The sequence below is a fragment of the Xiphophorus hellerii genome, chromosome 16, assembly GCF_003331165.1.
Source record: "Xiphophorus hellerii strain 12219 chromosome 16, Xiphophorus_hellerii-4.1, whole genome shotgun sequence".
Taxonomy (NCBI): Eukaryota; Metazoa; Chordata; class Actinopteri; order Cyprinodontiformes; family Poeciliidae; genus Xiphophorus; species Xiphophorus hellerii.
In genome coordinates this window covers 24,571,462-24,593,046 of record NC_045687.1, presented here as the reverse complement: position 1 = coordinate 24,593,046, position 21,585 = coordinate 24,571,462, and the positions used below count along the sequence as shown (strand labels likewise).

Genomic DNA, 21,585 nt, shown 5'->3' with positions numbered 1-21,585 from the left:
CGTTGTGTACACTCACTGCTTCACAGTGGCTGCCAAATGTTTTTTCAAAATGGCGGCTTTTCAACGATTTTAAAGGAGAGCTTCTATTTAACAATATTTGTCCAAGTAGAAATGATAGAGGTCACATTAATTGATCACATGATTATGTATTTATTTATTGACAGACTTGCATGCTGATTTTAGGGTTCAAGTAACTTTTCAGTTTAACACTTCAGAAGTGGTCGTCTCAGAAATTTATAGGAAAAGAATTATGGTGTAAAAGTGTTGACCTTTGACCCTCCAGAGCATTGTGTTAACAGCTAGTCTGAGGGAGAGCCAGGAAAATAATCTTATCATTCTGAGTTAAAACAAGTTGAGTTTTAGTTGATTTTCTCCAATTGTTTGTTTTGTTTTTTGCTGATCGGTTCAGCAAGACCTTATTTTACATCTGCATTCTGTTTCTTCATGGTGCTGGCTGGCTGTCTCTCAGGCTTTTCACTGTTTCACTGTCAAGATTAGTGTAGAAGGAGCCACAACCAAGAATTGAGTACAGAAAACATGGACATTACAAAATCATTATTCTAGATTCAAATGTGACCACATTCATTTTGGGTAATACATTACATATCACTGTGTGTGGAATTAATCCATGTGCTATTTGCCTGAACTTTTTCAAGAAATTACATGTTCCATGATATTCTCATTTTTGAGAGGCAAATATTTATTTTTGCAAAATGTATTCTTAATTTGAAGAAAAATGCATCAAGACGTTTGCTGTGCTTCTTGTCTTTCATAGTGATCGTTTAATGTGCTGTGAAACCTGTTTTATTTTTTTAACTTGGGACAACCATATTAAGATTTTTTTTTAATTGAAATGATGTAAAGACTCTTCCCAGCAGCCCAGGTTGAATTATGTCTGTATAAGAACCTTGGATGCAAAGTTGTTGAAACTCAAGTTGGGTGGAGAACGTCTGTGAACATCATTTTCTTTTCCCAGATTCTCTTTTGGATTCAGGTTTGGTCCATGAAGAAATGGAAACGTAAATGTCTTGTTAGGTTTACAGCTGGTCCGTTTAATTAAATGTTTAGTTGTGACATGGTGACTCCCTTCACCTGAACAGTCTGAGTGGTTTAAATTAGTGACGTCACAGGCATCACATTTCTCAATAAAATTAGTAAATATGTTATATTTTGTGTTTTACATACCATCAAAACCAAATCATTTCAGCACAGATATAAAAAGCCAGTCAGGTTGTAACTTCATCTCAAAGTTTGAAAAGAGCTCAGTGCTAAAGTTGTTTGCTGTCCCCTACTGGACAAAGGTTTAATGTGTATAAAAGCTAGAAAGAAAAATCACATAAAATTACACATAATTATAAAGTTATTACATTCTTTCCTAAATATTCTTGTGATGTGACAACTCCAGAATAAATGACTAATTGTTTCTTGATGCTCTTTGCATAACTTACCGGTGGGGTCTATTGTTCCGCACTTTTTAATGTCTACGACGGCGTATTAGGGCCATTGCAGATCAAGATAAAAAAAAGGGTACATTTCTGCCAAAAAAAACTCAGTAATTTTGAGATTAATCTCAGAAATGTTTTAGAAAAGAACTTGGACATTTCTGAGTTTGAAGTCAAAAAATGGGCAGGTTCAGAATTACAGATCATATGTGTCATTTTATGTTATTTTTCTTAAAAAAAAAATAAATAAATAAAATGTGAACAACACATATTAGTGTTGTACACTCAGAGAGGATATAGGATGACAAGAAGTTCTAAGTTCGTGCTGTGAACTGATGGTGACTAAGTTATTACTGGAGAATGCAGCAGCAGGGTTTTAGTATCAGTATCAGTGACATTTGGCAGTTTGATCCATTAGGCCAGGCTCCAAATTATTTTTTTAAGCTTTGATGTATCTGTTGTGTTGCTGGTTCACAATAGTTTCTGTTACTCGTGGAACAAAATTCTCACATTTGTATCAAACTAACTACTAGCTGATTTTTATTTCATTTCTTTCCATAGAGTTGTTTATTAAATATTTTTGCACTTTTAGAAAGAGCGCCTCTACAATCCTCTTACACCCTCAGGGGGTATAAATAAATTTCTGCCTGACAAAAACACACAAAAGTAAATCACTTATAGCCTCACAGCTATTAGATTTAAGAAGAAACTTTTGGTACCTCTGTAAAGGTAAGATGTCATAGAATGGTTTTCTGGTGTCAGCACCATTGTAGCTTTGACCCTGCCTGAAATATTAGGGACAAAATACAAAATATTTTGCATTTTTTGAACCTCGCCAAAATTTTCTTTGAAATAAACATTGCAAAACACTACCAAAATATTATTTATAGCACAAAAAAGTAGTACAGACTTTTAAATCTAAATGTTGTGTAAAAGTATACCAAATCTGGACTCAATCAGATGAATCATATTTATTTTAGAATGGTATTAGTGAGAAATTTCTTAGGCGGAGAGGCCATTTTGGCACATTTATCCAAAAATGTCACCAAACTGTGCCAAATGTGTTTTTTACATCAATACTGGGGGTTTGTTAAAATTAAATAGCTTATTACCATCTAATGATACTTTCTACATATAATATAACCATTGGTCATGACATTTACCCCATTTATATGCAAAATGTACCATTGTGCACAGTATAATATGTATAATAATGATGAACTGAAAGCTCTTTCTTTGACTCCAAATAGAAAATTTTTATTGAAACAAGGTAAAACAGTCAAAAATACTTTTTGAAGTAATTTCCAAGAACAAATAAACAATTTTGAAAATCCACCACCACCACCACCACCACCACCAAAAAAAAAAAAGTTCAAAAATTAAAAAAAACTACACAACTACACTACCACAAACTACAACTTTTTGTGGTAGTCCTCAAAGCAATTTCTGTCTGGCTGAAGACAGAGGGCAACGTTACATTTGGGACAGTACAGTGGTGTTTTTCTCTTACTGCCATTCTGCTTGCACCACACACAAATCCTTCGCTTTTCCTCTGCTGTTCCCCCAAAGTATCTGGGAACTGACCCAGGGCATTTGAATGCACCGGGTTGAGCCGAAAATGATGTGCTTGGTTGAGGACAAGCTGTTTCTCCTTTGGACTCCAGTATGAGCTCCTCCATGAGTTTCTCTCTGAATTGCCGTTGGGAAATGGCCTTTTCCTCTCTTTTTTCTGCAAGCATTTTGAACATAATGAAACTATTTACAACAGAAATGTCAATAAAATGGTAAAAAAAAGTCTTATACCACTTCATTGTCTTGTTTCTGACTGAGTAGTATTGGATCAGTGCATCAGACAGATCAACTCCTCCCATAAATTTATTGTAGTCTTTCACAGAGTCAGGAACGGGAATATCTTTCACTACCCAGTGCCCTGCCTCTTTGACTCTCCTCTTTACAGTTGCTCCACTGAAAGATTTGTGGAAGGTGCTGCAGACCGTCACCTCCTTGGAGTCCTTCCACTTGTTAAATAGGAGTCCATCTTTTCTGATCCACCGCATCTCTCCCCTCTGTGCAGATCTTGGAAGGTTGTTCAGTGTTGTTTTGAAGAATCCCACACGATTTTCCCGGATGGTGCCACATGCAGCAGTGCTGTTTGAAGCCAGTTTTTGAAATAGGTAAGGACTACTGTAGAAATTGTCCACATATAAATGGTAGCCCTTTCCTAAAAGTCCAAAATCCATGAGGTCCATTACTGATGTGGTGCTGAGATCTTCTTCCCGAACAACGGCAGACTTCCCCTGGTAAATGAAAAAATTCCAGGTATAACCAGTCCTGGAATCAGCCAAAACAAACAGTTTATACCCAAACCTGGTAGGCTTGTCCCTCATAAATTGCTTGAAGTCAATTCGTGCTTTACTGGCCACCATCCGTTCATCAATACATATTTCTCGCATTGGTTGAAAATGAGCCTTGCAGGCAACTCTGATGTCGTCATAAAGTGGTTTCAGTTTGAATAGCCGATCATAGTGAGGAGTTCCCTTTTTTTGCTCATTTTCTTCATCTTTTTTGATGTTGGACAGGTGAAGGGACCAAAGGATGGACTCAAATCTGTCACGGGTCATGCAGCTACGTGGAAATGGAAAATTATATGGCCATTTTGTTCGCCAGAAGTCTGGCTTTGAAGGTACTTGCACCAGTCCGCTGAATATAATTATGGCTAAAAATTTGTAAAAATCGCCCACTGTCAAAGGTGACCATTTGAATTTTTTTCCAGCTGCAAGTAAACGGTGTGCATTTTCATTTGTGTTTTTGATTATTTCCCGAATGGTGTAGGCACTAAAGAAAAGCTTGAACAAGCTCAGGGGTGACCAACTTTTTGTAGAGTCAATCTGAGGTCCTGGGTCTTTCTTTGGAGTAAATAATGGACATCCGGGCTCCGTATCAAGTTCCTCTAAGGTGTGCCAACAATCCTCGCCTTGTTGTTGGTGCGCTGAGGAGCTGACTTTCTGTCGTTTCCTTGCCTTTTTGTGTGTGGTTGTTGTTCTTTTTGGGGCTGGAGCTCTTCCACGCCCTGAAGACCTCAAAGGAACTGTTGGAACATAGTCTTCATCAGCCTCTCCTGCACAATCTCCACTGTGGAAACAGAATGAAATATATTGAAGACTAAATTTGACAAAAAATGACATACTGAAAATGAAGCTGCATCACATAGTCTTATAAAATAAAGCAAACACACCAATGTTGCACTGTGACAACACATTTCTTATTTTGTAACAATTTTTTTGGCATAATGGACATCTTACCTCAAAGAAGATGAAGAATCATGAGAGGTGGGGGGAGGTTCAGCTCCATCTGAGCTTGATGGTTCGGCTTCCACTTGACTATAAATAACAATAAAGTATTTGAAGAATTAGAGGTTTATTACAAAGTAATGAACCAAAGTAAACATGAAATCCTTACTAGTAAAATAAAACATATTTTAGTAAAACATAAATAAATAAATAACCACATGGTTTTACTTCCTGCCGTTATTACAAGCATATAATCACAGAAATAAATAAATAAATAAATAGAACCAAAACATCAAATATTTTGTGCAAAATTGCGGGGGAAAACTTACATATCACCGAGATCAAGTCTGTCAGCTGTGTCCGGCTCTTCCTCTTCCTCCTCGTCCGAATCCCACCAGCTATCAGAAGAGTCTTCCAGCTCAACATCGCTCCGAAACATTTCTTCCACTGACATCTTCCTCCGCGCCATTGCAGTTGAGCTAATTTTTGCTAGAGTTAGCTCCGCTCGTAGCAAATCGAAAAACCGTTGTTCTGTCGCAGAGCACAAGTGACATGAGAATTTTCACTGTACACACCTTATTTGAATACTTCGAACTACGCCCATCGAAACCTATCCCGAAAAGAACCATTCACTGAGCGCATTTGAATAGTGTAGCTAGCGCACGGAGAGCGCAGACGTTTAGACAGGGTTCCGGAAAATACGTCATGATTTTGCATAGCCGACATCTTGTGCCATGCTCTGAGAGTCTTTCCACTGTCTCGTGAAGCCACAAAATGGCCGTGATGATCAGCTGATCGGGTGTTTTCCGGGCAGTTGCGTCATTGCCCGAGGACCTTTATATCTCATCAGCTGTTTTTAAATAGCTCTAAGATCTTAACATTTTGGGCAAAACCTTTATGCGGAATAATTTTTGAAAGATTAATGCCTCTTTTAGAGGATAATAATAAAAAAAAAAAAAATTAAAGGCACGTGGAGCCTTTGTTTACAGAGCAAGCCGAGGTCACGTGGCAGCTGGACCCACCGGTCGGGACAACACAAAGCCATGTGTTGTCTGACCCGTGTATCTATTAAATGAGTGCTGTAGAAACTTATGAATTAATTACAGTAGTTCTCCAACACCGCTCACGTTGCTAGCTGCTGCTAGCTTTAGCTACATTCAGTAAACATATTGTGAAGCACAGCAGCATTATTTAAAACCCAGGTTAGATAGAAATGAAGCAAGCGGTGGTTTACTGTGTTCTCAGTTGATCTCGAAGAGAACGAGCAAAGTATACAAGTTCAAAACGGAATGTTTTAGCTGCCATGCTACATGGCCCTGACAGACAAATATGGCGGCAGTCACCAGAAAGGCGAGATGCTACAAGACTTTAATCGTCAACTACTTTAAGAAATCTACAACGAGCAGCAGAAATACATAATAGAGAATACTTATTCACACTTCAGTAATATTACATTCTCCACAGTATGATAAAAAACAGTGGATGGAGGTGGATTTTACAGGCAGTCTATCATACCTCTCTTGGTAGTGATGTGCCGAGCCTTCGAGGCGTGTGTCGAGTAATGGAGGGAGCGTTTCCGGAAAGCGCGTATCGAAGCCTGCTTCATTTAGGGGAGGAGCCGAAAACGATGACGTCCGAAGCCTCGCTGCCCGGCTGTACCACGTGACTGCTTCGGGAAGTGGCTCAGAGTTTGGCGCGGGGTTTGACAGCTTTGGAAACCCCACAGGCTCCATTCAAAATGTGGGTTGTTGTAGGCGAGTTACGGTCAGTTGAGAGAGTGGATAGAGTTTTGATAGTTTGGATAACAGAGTTTGGATAATGGTTATTTAGTTTGAGACAGTTAGTTTGGTGTTTGGAGAGTTTAGGAGAGAGATAGATAGTTAGGAGATTTAGGAGTGCGAGGACAGGATAGGAGTAGGATGGAGCCGGCGAGAAAGAGGAGGATTTCCCCTATGTGGGGACATTTCAATTTGATAAGCCCTAACAAGGTAAGGTGAACTGAACATGTGCAGATGCATTAGGTTTGCTTATGAGGAACTGTATTTTTCACTGTTTCTTATTTTCTGTAAAGGTGAGGTGTTTATTGTGCTCCAAGGAGTTGGGGTACAATAATAACACCTCATCCATGTAGTGTCAAAAAAGAGAAATCGTTTGAAACCAAAAACTGTGGAGAAATTGTTGTTTCTTAATAAAAATGCATGAAATCATCCAAGTTACACAAGCATTAGCCTATTCACTACCCCCTCCCTAGTTCCACAGGCACTTTCACTGTCCTCTGCCTGATTAAGCCCAGGCCATTTTTCTAGAGTCACAGAAAAACATTGTTACACAACATGCCATATCACATGACACTACTATTTTGGGAATAATTACACACAAAGAATACATTCAAACAATATTTTATTATACACATATGTGTATGCATAATTTATATAGACAAATGAATTCGTCCTACACCTTTTGTGAAGTTATTCCCAAGAGCCATAATAGACAAAAATTCAATGCATCACACGTGTTAAGATACAGCTGGCTGTGATTATACACCTGGCCAGTAGGTGGTTTCGTGTGCACATGAAGCTTCAAGAAATGAACCCTTTCTCGAACCAGTTGGCTGAAGTGGTTCAATGCCTCTGAGGCTTCATCTCACCATCACTATCTCTTGGACATTGCTGCGAAAGGGAAAGAGGAAGGCGAAGAAAGGAATTATGGGATATAAAGTTGAACACAAATCCATCCGGGTCATCAGTCTGTGAGATGTTCAGGTGCTGTTGGAAAAATGTAAACCACTTTACCATTCAATTCGATTGCTTTAAGATATGGCTTTTTAACCGAGTTTTAAAAAAATAAAAATCCAGACTATAATTTATAAATACATAAACAAGTAATAATGATATCCATAAAGCAAAACTCATGCTATTTACTATTTTAAACTCTATTGAACAGCTTCTGTGTAGTTTATATGTTTCCTCAAACCATTACCCAGATATGCTTCGGTTAGTGAAGAGTACACAGTTTAATATGATTTGTAGTCAAATCTTAATGCTGTAGTGATCAGGACAGCTTGACTTATTTCACTATTAAAATCGCTAGTTTGATGAAACCTCAGGGAACCACCCAACACACTGCTACTTTCCTCTATTTCAGCTAACAAAAAAAATCCTCATTTATGTTACTGTCCATTTTTACAATAAAGGCATTACTGAACGTTTTTTTTTCTTCCACTTCTGATAAAAGTTAAAACATTAGATGAGGAACAGCCCTAGGATCAAGCTTTTCAATATCCAGATTAAATCCCTTTAAATTAACATTTTGGCCTCAATTGATGTTTTCCAGTGAAAAGAATTGAAGTATGCATTGATTACCATCTCTAAAACCCTGACCTGCCAATTTGGATTTTGGCTAATACTGATTTTCTTTCTCTGAATTGTTAATATAGCAAGAAAGTCACTTAGTTGCCAACAGTGGGGTCACTATTAACTGCAAACATGCAAAGATGACCTGGTCAGCCCAACCTCTCTCATGCAAGGTCGGCTGATCTCCCAAAATTAAGAAAATCAGGGCCGATCTTGCAGCACTGATTTCTTCACCTCGACGCCTCCAGGTGTTATTAAACATATACCCAACTACATTTTTAGATTTATGCTCACATTTCAGTGCACCATCTAGTGGCAGCTCCATACGTAATGCAGGATCATTTAAAACTTGGACACACAGGACCCATCACTGAGCTCAGTTGTAGATGAACAATTTTATCCCGTCCGTTCTGGTACGAACGCCAAACAAGCAGGACAAGCAGCTTGGTGAACAGTTTTTATTGAAAACAAACAGGTTCTCTTCAGGCGATGCTGCCAGCATTGGAGGCGATCCTGGGCCACAGGTCAGCGCACTCTTTGGCCACTGGTCCTGTGATGGCTGAACCTGAACATGGATACAAATAAAAATCTGTCACTATTGGCTAAACATCAAGCTGGTTACCAAGTAAGGCACAATTCAAAGGTTTTACATTAAAACTGATAAGGAAGCCAGACGATGATGTGAGATATGAATAATATGAATACTGTCTCATCTCTGATTGAGATAAGTCAGTCACTGGGTCACTGCCTTCTCACCCAAAGAGATGAACTCAGTCTGCCCTTCTACGACAACTCACCCAGCCACTGAGCAGACAACGCAAGTGCTTTTTGAAGGGAGTGTTGGTTTAACAACTGCACCTAAACTAACCACGACATGTTGATGCCCTGGGACTGAACAGACCCAACCATGAGTGTGTTGGTGTTCCCTGGTTTCATCCCCTGGTTCTAACACGGATCTCTAAACCCACCTTTCATTTCTCCTTTGTTGTTGACGATGACACCAGCGTTGTCTTCAAAGTACAAGAACACACCGTCTTTTCGCCGATACGACTTCCGTTGCCGTATCACCACCGCAGGATGCACTGAAGGAGCATTAGAAAACCTTTAGCTCGTGGAATGCATTACATCTATAATTTAACTCATTAAAAAATGGAGTAAAAATAAAAAACATTGAATATTTTACCATGAACACCTGATTTATGTTCCTGTTAATGCAGGACGATACGGCTGACAATGTATCACAATATAAGGGGTTCATATCAGACGATAGATAATTATTGATTAGTTTTTCGTTTTAAATATCTGACATGCTGCTAACTGCTAACACAACCTTTCTTGTTTTAACTCAGAATGATAAGATTATTTTCCTGGCTCTCCCTCAGACTAGCTGTTAACACAATGCTCTGGAGGGTCAAAGGTCAACACTTTTACACCATAATTCTTTTCCTATAAATTTCTGAGACGACCACTTCTGAAGTGTTAAACTGAAAAGTTACTTGAACCCTAAAATCAGCATGCAAGTCTGTCAATAAATAAATACATAATCATGTGATCAATTAATGTGACCTCTATCATTTCTACTTGGACAAATATTGTTAAATAGAAGCTCTCCTTTAAAATCGTTGAAAAGCCGCCATTTTGAAAAAACATTTGGCAGCCACTGTGAAGCAGTGAGTGTACACAACGTTTGCCTGTTATGTACACAAATATTTTACACAATATTAAGCTGAATGATTAATACTTTCTGAAGTGCAATTTTGGTTACAGAATCTTCATTATGCATTTTAATTACGGTTTTGTTTATGTATTTCAAATATTTTTCAATTCTAGTGTTGAATGTTCTTTAGACAATAAAGTTTTATTTTTATTTATTTTTTGACATTTTAGAGGTTGTATTATGTTTGTTAAATGACAGTATTACCATTTATAGCTGTAATTCCTGGGACAATCCATCATCCCGCATAATTTATTATGACGGCCCGTATTGTGAGGATTAACTGACGACACAGAAGCATCAGTATGAGTGGAGGTGCTGCAGGCTGGTCAGACTCACCCTTCTTCCTGAGCTCAGGTTTGCCTTTTTTCACTGTGGCCATGACCATGTCACCCACTCCTGCAGCCGGCAGACGGTTCAGACGCCCCTTGATGCCCTTTACAGAGATTATGTACAAGTTCTTGGCACCTGTGGGACAGATGGGGCCCCATCAGTGAAAATAAGCGTCATGGGAGACATGAAGACATTAAAGACTGAGCAGCTTGTCTCATCCCTGATTGAGATCAGTCAGCCACAGTGAAGCTGCCGTCTCACCCACAGTGATGACTTACTGTCTCCTTCTACGACAACTCACCCAGCCACTGGGCAGACAGAGCAAGTGCTTTTGGAAGGAACATTAGAAACAAAACCTACCACCATTTTGTTTCATGTGGAACAATGGCTCTCCAAGTACAGCTCTGCCTGAACTTGATTAATAGTTTAAGAGAAAGAGACATGGGGGCTGCGTACTTAAGACCAAAGTGTGTGATTTAAGATCAAATATGGGTAAAAATAGAAAAGTATAGCATTGTTTTAGATTTAGACTGCTAAATTTAGATTATTTACGTTTTAAAGACCCCCTCTGTGATGACGTCATCTTTCACTGCACTCTGGAGGTCCATCATTAAGAGACGCAACATCACTTCAGACAAGAAGTCCTTGAGGCATTCTTAAACCAGGTGAGTAGTTTCATTTTATTAGTACGTCATCTGGTATTTATTAAAAACAGCAAAAGCAAGAATTTTTAATTTTTGAGAACCTTCCCCAGACTTTGTGGCTTTAAATGCAAAACTCCCATTCAGAGCTTCATGCTCTGAATGGGAGTTTCAGATGTGTGCTCCCATTCATGCTCTGAATGGGAGCACACATCTTAAAAGTTACTATGATACACAGAGATGCAACTGTAGGATCCAGTTGCTTTTTTCTGAGTGGAAACCAAAAAAATAGTGTGAAAAACTGAATCTTAACCATATTAATGGCAGATTATTGTTCTCACAAGATGCTTCATTCAGTCATTATTCATGGAAACAACATAACTGCCCGTTCTCATCATCTGCTGTTTAAACATATGTACATCTTCGGCCACATACCTGTGTTGTCAGCACAGTTGATGACCGCTCCCACTGGGAGACCCAGTGAGATACGGAACTTTGCACCAGATGAACCACCACGTCCTGAAATAGAGAAAACATCATAATCTTCTGCCTGGAGCCTGTCCTGAAAATTACTTACTTTAACTGCAAAAAATATAAGTAACAAGTTGGACTGTCACCATGTTTGCAGATCAGCTGTAATAAGCAACTTGAAAACCCGGCTTAGTACTAACCATCACTGAAGTGACCATGTGAAGTTGTCTGCTAGTCTGTCTGCTCAGTCAGTTCTAATACAATCATTCATTAAAGTTAACAAAGCCATGTGTTGTCTGACCCGTGTATCTATTAAATGAGTGCTGTAGAAACTTATGAATTAATTACAGTAGTTCTCCAACACCGCTCACGTTGCTAGCTGCTGCTAGCTTTAGCTACATTCAGTAAACATATTGTGAAGCACAGCAGCATTATTTAAAACCCAGGTTAGATAGAAATGAAGCAAGCGGTGGTTTACTGTGTTCTCAGTTGATCTCGAAGAGAACGAGCAAAGTATACAAGTTCAAAACGGAATGTTTTAGCTGCCATGCTACATGGCCCTGACAGACAAATATGGCGGCAGTCACCAGAAAGGCGAGATGCTACAAGACTTTAATCGTCAACTACTTTGAGAAATCTACAACGAGCAGCAGAAATACATAATAGAGAATACTTATTCACACTTCAGTAATATTACATTCTCCACAGTATGATAAAAAACAGTGGATGGAGGTGGATTTTACAGGCAGTCTATCATACCTCTCTTGGACATTGCTGCGAAAGGGAAAGAGGAAGGCGAAGAAAGGAATTATGGGATATAAAGTTGAACACAAATCCATCCGGGTCATCAGTCTGTGAGATGTTCAGGTGCTGTTGGAAAAATGTAAACCACTTTACCATTCAATTCGATTGCTTTAAGATATGGCTTTTTAACCGAGTTTTAAAAAAATAAAAATCCAGACTATAATTTATAAATACATAAACAAGTAATAATGATATCCATAAATCAAAACTCATGCTATTTACTATTTTAAACTCTATTGAACAGCTTCTGTGTAGTTTATATGTTTCCTCAAACCATTACCCAGATATGCTTCGGTTAGTGAAGAGTACACAGTTTAATATGATTTGTGGTGGTTCATCTGGTGCAAAGTTCCGTATCTCACTGGGTCTCCCAGTGGGAGCGGTCATCAACTGTGCTGACAACACAGGTATGTGGCCGAAGATGTACATATGTTTAAACAGCAGATGATGAGAACGGGCAGTTATGTTGTTTCCATGAATAATGACTGAATGAAGCATCTTGTGAGAACAATAATCTGCCATTAATATGGTTAAGATTCAGTTTTTCACACTATTTTTTTGGTTTCCACTCAGAAAAAAGCAACTGGATCCTACAGTTGCATCTCTGTGTATCATAGTAACTTTTAAGATGTGTGCTCCCATTCAGAGCATGAATGGGAGCACACATCTGAAACTCCCATTCAGAGCATGAAGCTCTGAATGGGAGTTTTGCATTTAAAGCCACAAAGTCTGGGGAAGGTTCTCAAAAATTAAAAATTCTTGCTTTTGCTGTTTTTAATAAATACCAGATGACGTACTAATAAAATGAAACTACTCACCTGGTTTAAGAATGCCTCAAGGACTTCTTGTCTGAAGTGATGTTGCGTCTCTTAATGATGGACCTCCAGAGTGCAGTGAAAGATGACGTCATCACAGAGGGGGTCTTTAAAACGTAAATAATCTAAATTTAGCAGTCTAAATCTAAAACAATGCTATACTTTTCTATTTTTACCCATATTTGATCTTAAATCACACACTTTGGTCTTAAGTACGCAGCCCCCATGTCTCTTTCTCTTAAACTATTAATCAAGTTCAGGCAGAGCTGTACTTGGAGAGCCATTGTTCCACATGAAACAAAATGGTGGTAGGTTTTGTTTCTAATGTTCCTTCCAAAAGCACTTGCTCTGTCTGCCCAGTGGCTGGGTGAGTTGTCGTAGAAGGAGACAGTAAGTCATCACTGTGGGTGAGACGGCAGCTTCACTGTGGCTGACTGATCTCAATCAGGGATGAGACAAGCTGCTCAGTCTTTAATGTCTTCATGTCTCCCATGACGCTTATTTTCACTGATGGGGCCCCATCTGTCCCACAGGTGCCAAGAACTTGTACATAATCTCTGTAAAGGGCATCAAGGGGCGTCTGAACCGTCTGCCGGCTGCAGGAGTGGGTGACATGGTCATGGCCACAGTGAAAAAAGGCAAACCTGAGCTCAGGAAGAAGGGTGAGTCTGACCAGCCTGCAGCACCTCCACTCATACTGATGCTTCTGTGTCGTCAGTTAATCCTCACAATACGGGCCGTCATAATAAATTATGCGGGATGATGGATTGTCCCAGGAATTACAGCTATAAATGGTAATACTGTCATTTAACAAACATAATACAACCTCTAAAATGTCAAAAAATAAATAAAAATAAAACTTTATTGTCTAAAGAACATTCAACACTAGAATTGAAAAATATTTGAAATACATAAACAAAACCGTAATTAAAATGCATAATGAAGATTCTGTAACCAAAATTGCACTTCAGAAAGTATTAATCATTCAGCTTAATATTGTGTAAAATATTTGTGTACATAACAGGCAAACGTTGTGTACACTCACTGCTTCACAGTGGCTGCCAAATGTTTTTTCAAAATGGCGGCTTTTCAACGATTTTAAAGGAGAGCTTCTATTTAACAATATTTGTCCAAGTAGAAATGATAGAGGTCACATTAATTGATCACATGATTATGTATTTATTTATTGACAGACTTGCATGCTGATTTTAGGGTTCAAGTAACTTTTCAGTTTAACACTTCAGAAGTGGTCGTCTCAGAAATTTATAGGAAAAGAATTATGGTGTAAAAGTGTTGACCTTTGACCCTCCAGAGCATTGTGTTAACAGCTAGTCTGAGGGAGAGCCAGGAAAATAATCTTATCATTCTGAGTTAAAACAAGTTGAGTTTTAGTTGATTTTCTCCAATTGTTTGTTTTGTTTTTTGCTGATCGGTTCAGCAAGACCTTATTTTACATCTGCATTCTGTTTCTTCATGGTGCTGGCTGGCTGTCTCTCAGGCTTTTCACTGTTTCACTGTCAAGATTAGTGTAGAAGGAGCCACAACCAAGAATTGAGTACAGAAAACATGGACATTACAAAATCATTATTCTAGATTCAAATGTGACCACATTCATTTTGGGTAATACATTACATATCACTGTGTGTGGAATTAATCCATGTGCTATTTGCCTGAACTTTTTCAAGAAATTACATGTTCCATGATATTCTCATTTTTGAGAGGCAAATATTTATTTTTGCAAAATGTATTCTTAATTTGAAGAAAAATGCATCAAGACGTTTGCTGTGCTTCTTGTCTTTCATAGTGATCGTTTAATGTGCTGTGAAACCTGTTTTATTTTTTTAACTTGGGACAACCATATTAAGATTTTTTTTTAATTGAAATGATGTAAAGACTCTTCCCAGCAGCCCAGGTTGAATTATGTCTGTATAAGAACCTTGGATGCAAAGTTGTTGAAACTCAAGTTGGGTGGAGAACGTCTGTGAACATCATTTTCTTTTCCCAGATTCTCTTTTGGATTCAGGTTTGGTCCATGAAGAAATGGAAACGTAAATGTCTTGTTAGGTTTACAGCTGGTCCGTTTAATTAAATGTTTAGTTGTGACATGGTGACTCCCTTCACCTGAACAGTCTGAGTGGTTTAAATTAGTGACGTCACAGGCATCACATTTCTCAATAAAATTAGTAAATATGTTATATTTTGTGTTTTACATACCATCAAAACCAAATCATTTCAGCACAGATATAAAAAGCCAGTCAGGTTGTAACTTCATCTCAAAGTTTGAAAAGAGCTCAGTGCTAAAGTTGTTTGCTGTCCCCTACTGGACAAAGGTTTAATGTGTATAAAAGCTAGAAAGAAAAATCACATAAAATTACACATAATTATAAAGTTATTACATTCTTTCCTAAATATTCTTGTGATGTGACAACTCCAGAATAAATGACTAATTGTTTCTTGATGCTCTTTGCATAACTTACCGGTGGGGTCTATTGTTCCGCACTTTTTAATGTCTACGACGGCGTATTAGGGCCATTGCAGATCAAGATAAAAAAAAGGGTACATTTCTGCCAAAAAAAACTCAGTAATTTTGAGATTAATCTCAGAAATGTTTTAGAAAAGAACTTGGACATTTCTGAGTTTGAAGTCAAAAAATGGGCAGGTTCAGAATTACAGATCATATGTGTCATTTTATGTTATTTTTCTTAAAAAAAAAATAAATAAATAAAATGTGAACAACACATATTAGTGTTGTACACTCAGAGAGGATATAGGATGACAAGAAGTTCTAAGTTCGTGCTGTGAACTGATGGTGACTAAGTTATTACTGGAGAATGCAGCAGCAGGGTTTTAGTATCAGTATCAGTGACATTTGGCAGTTTGATCCATTAGGCCAGGCTCCAAATTATTTTTTTAAGCTTTGATGTATCTGTTGTGTTGCTGGTTCACAATAGTTTCTGTTACTCGTGGAACAAAATTCTCACATTTGTATCAAACTAACTACTAGCTGATTTTTATTTCATTTCTTTCCATAGAGTTGTTTATTAAATATTTTTGCACTTTTAGAAAGAGCGCCTCTACAATCCTCTTACACCCTCAGGGGGTATAAATAAATTTCTGCCTGACAAAAACACACAAAAGTAAATCACTTATAGCCTCACAGCTATTAGATTTAAGAAGAAACTTTTGGTACCTCTGTAAAGGTAAGATGTCATAGAATGGTTTTCTGGTGTCAGCACCATTGTAGCTTTGACCCTGCCTGAAATATTAGGGACAAAATACAAAATATTTTGCATTTTTTGAACCTCGCCAAAATTTTCTTTGAAATAAACATTGCAAAACACTACCAAAATATTATTTATAGCACAAAAAAGTAGTACAGACTTTTAAATCTAAATGTTGTGTAAAAGTATACCAAATCTGGACTCAATCAGATGAATCATATTTATTTTAGAATGGTATTAGTGAGAAATTTCTTAGGCGGAGAGGCCATTTTGGCACATTTATCCAAAAATGTCACCAAACTGTGCCAAATGTGTTTTTTACATCAATACTGGGGGTTTGTTAAAATTAAATAGCTTATTACCATCTAATGATACTTTCTACATATAATATAACCATTGGTCATGACATTTACCCCATTTATATGCAAAATGTACCATTGTGCACAGTATAATATGTATAATAATGATGAACTGAAAGCTCTTTCTTTGACTCCAAATAGAAAATTTTTATTGAAACAAGGTAAAACAGTCAAAAATACTTTTTGAAGTAATTTCCAAGAACAAATAAACAATTTTGAAAATCCACCACCACCACCACCACCACCACCAAAAAAAAAAAAGTTCAAAAATTAAAAAAAACTACACAACTACACTACCACAAACTACAACTTTTTGTGGTAGTCCTCAAAGCAATTTCTGTCTGGCTGAAGACAGAGGGCAACGTTACATTTGGGACAGTACAGTGGTGTTTTTCTCTTACTGCCATTCTGCTTGCACCACACACAAATCCTTCGCTTTTCCTCTGCTGTTCCCCCAAAGTATCTGGGAACTGACCCAGGGCATTTGAATGCACCGGGTTGAGCCGAAAATGATGTGCTTGGTTGAGGACAAGCTGTTTCTCCTTTGGACTCCAGTATGAGCTCCTCCATGAGTTTCTCTCTGAATTGCCGTTGGGAAATGGCCTTTTCCTCTCTTTTTTCTGCAAGCATTTTGAACATAATGAAACTATTTACAACAGAAATGTCAATAAAATGGTAAAAAAAAGTCTTATACCACTTCATTGTCTTGTTTCTGACTGAGTAGTATTGGATCAGTGCATCAGACAGATCAACTCCTCCCATAAATTTATTGTAGTCTTTCACAGAGTCAGGAACGGGAATATCTTTCACTACCCAGTGCCCTGCCTCTTTGACTCTCCTCTTTACAGTTGCTCCACTGAAAGATTTGTGGAAGGTGCTGCAGACCGTCACCTCCTTGGAGTCCTTCCACTTGTTAAATAGGAGTCCATCTTTTCTGATCCACCGCATCTCTCCCCTCTGTGCAGATCTTGGAAGGTTGTTCAGTGTTGTTTTGAAGAATCCCACACGATTTTCCCGGATGGTGCCACATGCAGCAGTGCTGTTTGAAGCCAGTTTTTGAAATAGGTAAGGACTACTGTAGAAATTGTCCACATATAAATGGTAGCCCTTTCCTAAAAGTCCAAAATCCATGAGGTCCATTACTGATGTGGTGCTGAGATCTTCTTCCCGAACAACGGCAGACTTCCCCTGGTAAATGAAAAAATTCCAGGTATAACCAGTCCTGGAATCAGCCAAAACAAACAGTTTATACCCAAACCTGGTAGGCTTGTCCCTCATAAATTGCTTGAAGTCAATTCGTGCTTTACTGGCCACCATCCGTTCATCAATACATATTTCTCGCATTGGTTGAAAATGAGCCTTGCAGGCAACTCTGATGTCGTCATAAAGTGGTTTCAGTTTGAATAGCCGATCATAGTGAGGAGTTCCCTTTTTTTGCTCATTTTCTTCATCTTTTTTGATGTTGGACAGGTGAAGGGACCAAAGGATGGACTCAAATCTGTCACGGGTCATGCAGCTACGTGGAAATGGAAAATTATATGGCCATTTTGTTCGCCAGAAGTCTGGCTTTGAAGGTACTTGCACCAGTCCGCTGAATATAATTATGGCTAAAAATTTGTAAAAATCGCCCACTGTCAAAGGTGACCATTTGAATTTTTTTCCAGCTGCAAGTAAACGGTGTGCATTTTCATTTGTGTTTTTGATTATTTCCCGAATGGTGTAGGCACTAAAGAAAAGCTTGAACAAGCTCAGGGGTGACCAACTTTTTGTAGAGTCAATCTGAGGTCCTGGGTCTTTCTTTGGAGTAAATAATGGACATCCGGGCTCCGTATCAAGTTCCTCTAAGGTGTGCCAACAATCCTCGCCTTGTTGTTGGTGCGCTGAGGAGCTGACTTTCTGTCGTTTCCTTGCCTTTTTGTGTGTGGTTGTTGTTCTTTTTGGGGCTGGAGCTCTTCCACGCCCTGAAGACCTCAAAGGAACTGTTGGAACATAGTCTTCATCAGCCTCTCCTGCACAATCTCCACTGTGGAAACAGAATGAAATATATTGAAGACTAAATTTGACAAAAAATGACATACTGAAAATGAAGCTGCATCACATAGTCTTATAAAATAAAGCAAACACACCAATGTTGCACTGTGACAACACATTTCTTATTTTGTAACAATTTTTTTGGCATAATGGACATCTTACCTCAAAGAAGATGAAGAATCATGAGAGGTGGGGGGAGGTTCAGCTCCATCTGAGCTTGATGGTTCGGCTTCCACTTGACTATAAATAACAATAAAGTATTTGAAGAATTAGAGGTTTATTACAAAGTAATGAACCAAAGTAAACATGAAATCCTTACTAGTAAAATAAAACATATTTTAGTAAAACATAAATAAATAAATAACCACATGGTTTTACTTCCTGCCGTTATTACAAGCATATAATCACAGAAATAAATAAATAAATAAATAGAACCAAAACATCAAATATTTTGTGCAAAATTGCGGGGGAAAACTTACATATCACCGAGATCAAGTCTGTCAGCTGTGTCCGGCTCTTCCTCTTCCTCCTCGTCCGAATCCCACCAGCTATCAGAAGAGTCTTCCAGCTCAACATCGCTCCGAAACATTTCTTCCACTGACATCTTCCTCCGCGCCATTGCAGTTGAGCTAATTTTTGCTAGAGTTAGCTCCGCTCGTAGCAAATCGAAAAACCGTTGTTCTGTCGCAGAGCACAAGTGACATGAGAATTTTCACTGTACACACCTTATTTGAATACTTCGAACTACGCCCATCGAAACCTATCCCGAAAAGAACCATTCACTGAGCGCATTTGAATAGTGTAGCTAGCGCACGGAGAGCGCAGACGTTTAGACAGGGTTCCGGAAAATACGTCATGATTTTGCATAGCCGACATCTTGTGCCATGCTCTGAGAGTCTTTCCACTGTCTCGTGAAGCCACAAAATGGCCGTGATGATCAGCTGATCGGGTGTTTTCCGGGCAGTTGCGTCATTGCCCGAGGACCTTTATATCTCATCAGCTGTTTTTAAATAGCTCTAAGATCTTAACATTTTGGGCAAAACCTTTATGCGGAATAATTTTTGAAAGATTAATGCCTCTTTTAGAGGATAATAATAAAAAAAAAAAAAATTAAAGGCACGTGGAGCCTTTGTTTACAGAGCAAGCCGAGGTCACGTGGCAGCTGGACCCACCGGTCGGGACAACACAAAGCCATGTGTTGTCTGACCCGTGTATCTATTAAATGAGTGCTGTAGAAACTTATGAATTAATTACAGTAGTTCTCCAACACCGCTCACGTTGCTAGCTGCTGCTAGCTTTAGCTACATTCAGTAAACATATTGTGAAGCACAGCAGCATTATTTAAAACCCAGGTTAGATAGAAATGAAGCAAGCGGTGGTTTACTGTGTTCTCAGTTGATCTCGAAGAGAACGAGCAAAGTATACAAGTTCAAAACGGAATGTTTTAGCTGCCATGCTACATGGCCCTGACAGACAAATATGGCGGCAGTCACCAGAAAGGCGAGATGCTACAAGACTTTAATCGTCAACTACTTTAAGAAATCTACAACGAGCAGCAGAAATACATAATAGAGAATACTTATTCACACTTCAGTAATATTACATTCTCCACAGTATGATAAAAAACAGTGGATGGAGGTGGATTTTACAGGCAGTCTATCATACCTCTCTTGGTAGTGATGTGCCGAGCCTTCGAGGCGTGTGTCGAGTAATGGAGGGAGCGTTTCCGGAAAGCGCGTATCGAAGCCTGCTTCATTTAGGGGAGGAGCCGAAAACGATGACGTCCGAAGCCTCGCTGCCCGGCTGTACCACGTGACTGCTTCGGGAAGTGGCTCAGAGTTTGGCGCGGGGTTTGACAGCTTTGGAAACCCCACAGGCTCCATTCAAAATGTGGGTTGTTGTAGGCGAGTTACGGTCAGTTGAGAGAGTGGATAGAGTTTTGATAGTTTGGATAACAGAGTTTGGATAATGGTTATTTAGTTTGAGACAGTTAGTTTGGTGTTTGGAGAGTTTAGGAGAGAGATAGATAGTTAGGAGATTTAGGAGTGCGAGGACAGGATAGGAGTAGGATGGAGCCGGCGAGAAAGAGGAGGATTTCCCCTATGTGGGGACATTTCAATTTGATAAGCCCTAACAAGGTAAGGTGAACTGAACATGTGCAGATGCATTAGGTTTGCTTATGAGGAACTGTATTTTTCACTGTTTCTTATTTTCTGTAAAGGTGAGGTGTTTATTGTGCTCCAAGGAGTTGGGGTACAATAATAACACCTCATCCATGTAGTGTCAAAAAAGAGAAATCGTTTGAAACCAAAAACTGTGGAGAAATTGTTGTTTCTTAATAAAAATGCATGAAATCATCCAAGTTACACAAGCATTAGCCTATTCACTACCCCCTCCCTAGTTCCACAGGCACTTTCACTGTCCTCTGCCTGATTAAGCCCAGGCCATTTTTCTAGAGTCACAGAAAAACATTGTTACACAACATGCCATATCACATGACACTACTATTTTGGGAATAATTACACACAAAGAATACATTCAAACAATATTTTATTATACACATATGTGTATGCATAATTTATATAGACAAATGAATTCGTCCTACACCTTTTGTGAAGTTATTCCCAAGAGCCATAATAGACAAAAATTCAATGCATCACACGTGTTAAGATACAGCTGGCTGTGATTATACACCTGGCCAGTAGGTGGTTTCGTGTGCACATGAAGCTTCAAGAAATGAACCCTTTCTCGAACCAGTTGGCTGAAGTGGTTCAATGCCTCTGAGGCTTCATCTCACCATCACTATCTCTTGGACATTGCTGCGAAAGGGAAAGAGGAAGGCGAAGAAAGGAATTATGGGATATAAAGTTGAACACAAATCCATCCGGGTCATCAGTCTGTGAGATGTTCAGGTGCTGTTGGAAAAATGTAAACCACTTTACCATTCAATTCGATTGCTTTAAGATATGGCTTTTTAACCGAGTTTTAAAAAAATAAAAATCCAGACTATAATTTATAAATACATAAACAAGTAATAATGATATCCATAAAGCAAAACTCATGCTATTTACTATTTTAAACTCTATTGAACAGCTTCTGTGTAGTTTATAT

The 21,585-nt window shown here is 38.6% G+C and overlaps 4 protein-coding genes across 7 annotated transcripts; 1 reads left to right on the top strand and 3 right to left on the bottom strand.

Moving 5' to 3' along the window:
• Positions 1–2,398: 2,398 nt before the first annotated feature.
• On the bottom strand, positions 2,399–6,431 carry LOC116735497 (piggyBac transposable element-derived protein 4-like). 2 transcript variants are annotated; one of them, XM_032587432.1, is made up of 5 exons: positions 6,248–6,431; positions 5,062–5,263; positions 4,745–4,822; positions 3,246–4,574; positions 2,399–3,171 (listed from the first exon to the last, which is right to left on the bottom strand). In XM_032587432.1, coding segments are annotated over exons 1-5 (1,701 nt in total). In that variant the 5' UTR covers positions 6,339–6,431; the 3' UTR covers positions 2,399–3,170. The 2 variants fall into 2 exon arrangements, with proteins under 2 accessions (XP_032443323.1, XP_032443321.1); XM_032587430.1 differs by having other exon boundaries at positions 2,399–4,574; positions 6,248–6,407.
• Positions 6,432–8,529: 2,098 nt separating this feature from the next.
• On the bottom strand, positions 8,530–12,127 carry LOC116735505 (60S ribosomal protein L23). The gene is made up of 5 exons (XM_032587443.1): positions 12,004–12,127; positions 11,209–11,292; positions 10,139–10,267; positions 9,054–9,167; positions 8,530–8,650 (listed from the first exon to the last, which is right to left on the bottom strand). The coding sequence occupies exons 1-5, from the start codon at positions 12,014–12,016 to the stop codon at positions 8,568–8,570; spliced, it is 423 nt and encodes a 140-aa protein (XP_032443334.1). The 5' UTR covers positions 12,017–12,127; the 3' UTR covers positions 8,530–8,567.
• Positions 12,128–12,338: 211 nt separating this feature from the next.
• On the top strand, positions 12,339–13,746 carry LOC116735501 (60S ribosomal protein L23-like). Its single transcript, XM_032587440.1, has 2 exons — positions 12,339–12,455; positions 13,397–13,746. Exons 1-2 carry the CDS (start codon positions 12,368–12,370, stop codon positions 13,624–13,626), a joined length of 318 nt encoding a protein of 105 aa, XP_032443331.1. The 5' UTR covers positions 12,339–12,367; the 3' UTR covers positions 13,627–13,746.
• A 2,182-nt stretch (positions 13,747–15,928) lies between these two features.
• Positions 15,929–20,336, bottom strand: LOC116735495 (piggyBac transposable element-derived protein 4-like). 3 transcript variants are annotated; one of them, XM_032587426.1, is made up of 5 exons: positions 20,140–20,323; positions 18,954–19,155; positions 18,637–18,714; positions 17,138–18,466; positions 16,406–17,063 (listed from the first exon to the last, which is right to left on the bottom strand). In XM_032587426.1, coding segments are annotated over exons 1-5 (1,701 nt in total). In that variant the 5' UTR covers positions 20,231–20,323; the 3' UTR covers positions 16,406–17,062. The 3 variants fall into 3 exon arrangements, with proteins under 3 accessions (XP_032443318.1, XP_032443316.1, XP_032443317.1); XM_032587427.1 differs by lacking the exons at positions 16,406–17,063; positions 17,138–18,466 and adding an exon at positions 15,929–16,119 and having other exon boundaries at positions 20,140–20,336; XM_032587425.1 differs by having other exon boundaries at positions 16,291–18,466; positions 20,140–20,299.
• Positions 20,337–21,585: the final 1,249 nt, after the last annotated feature.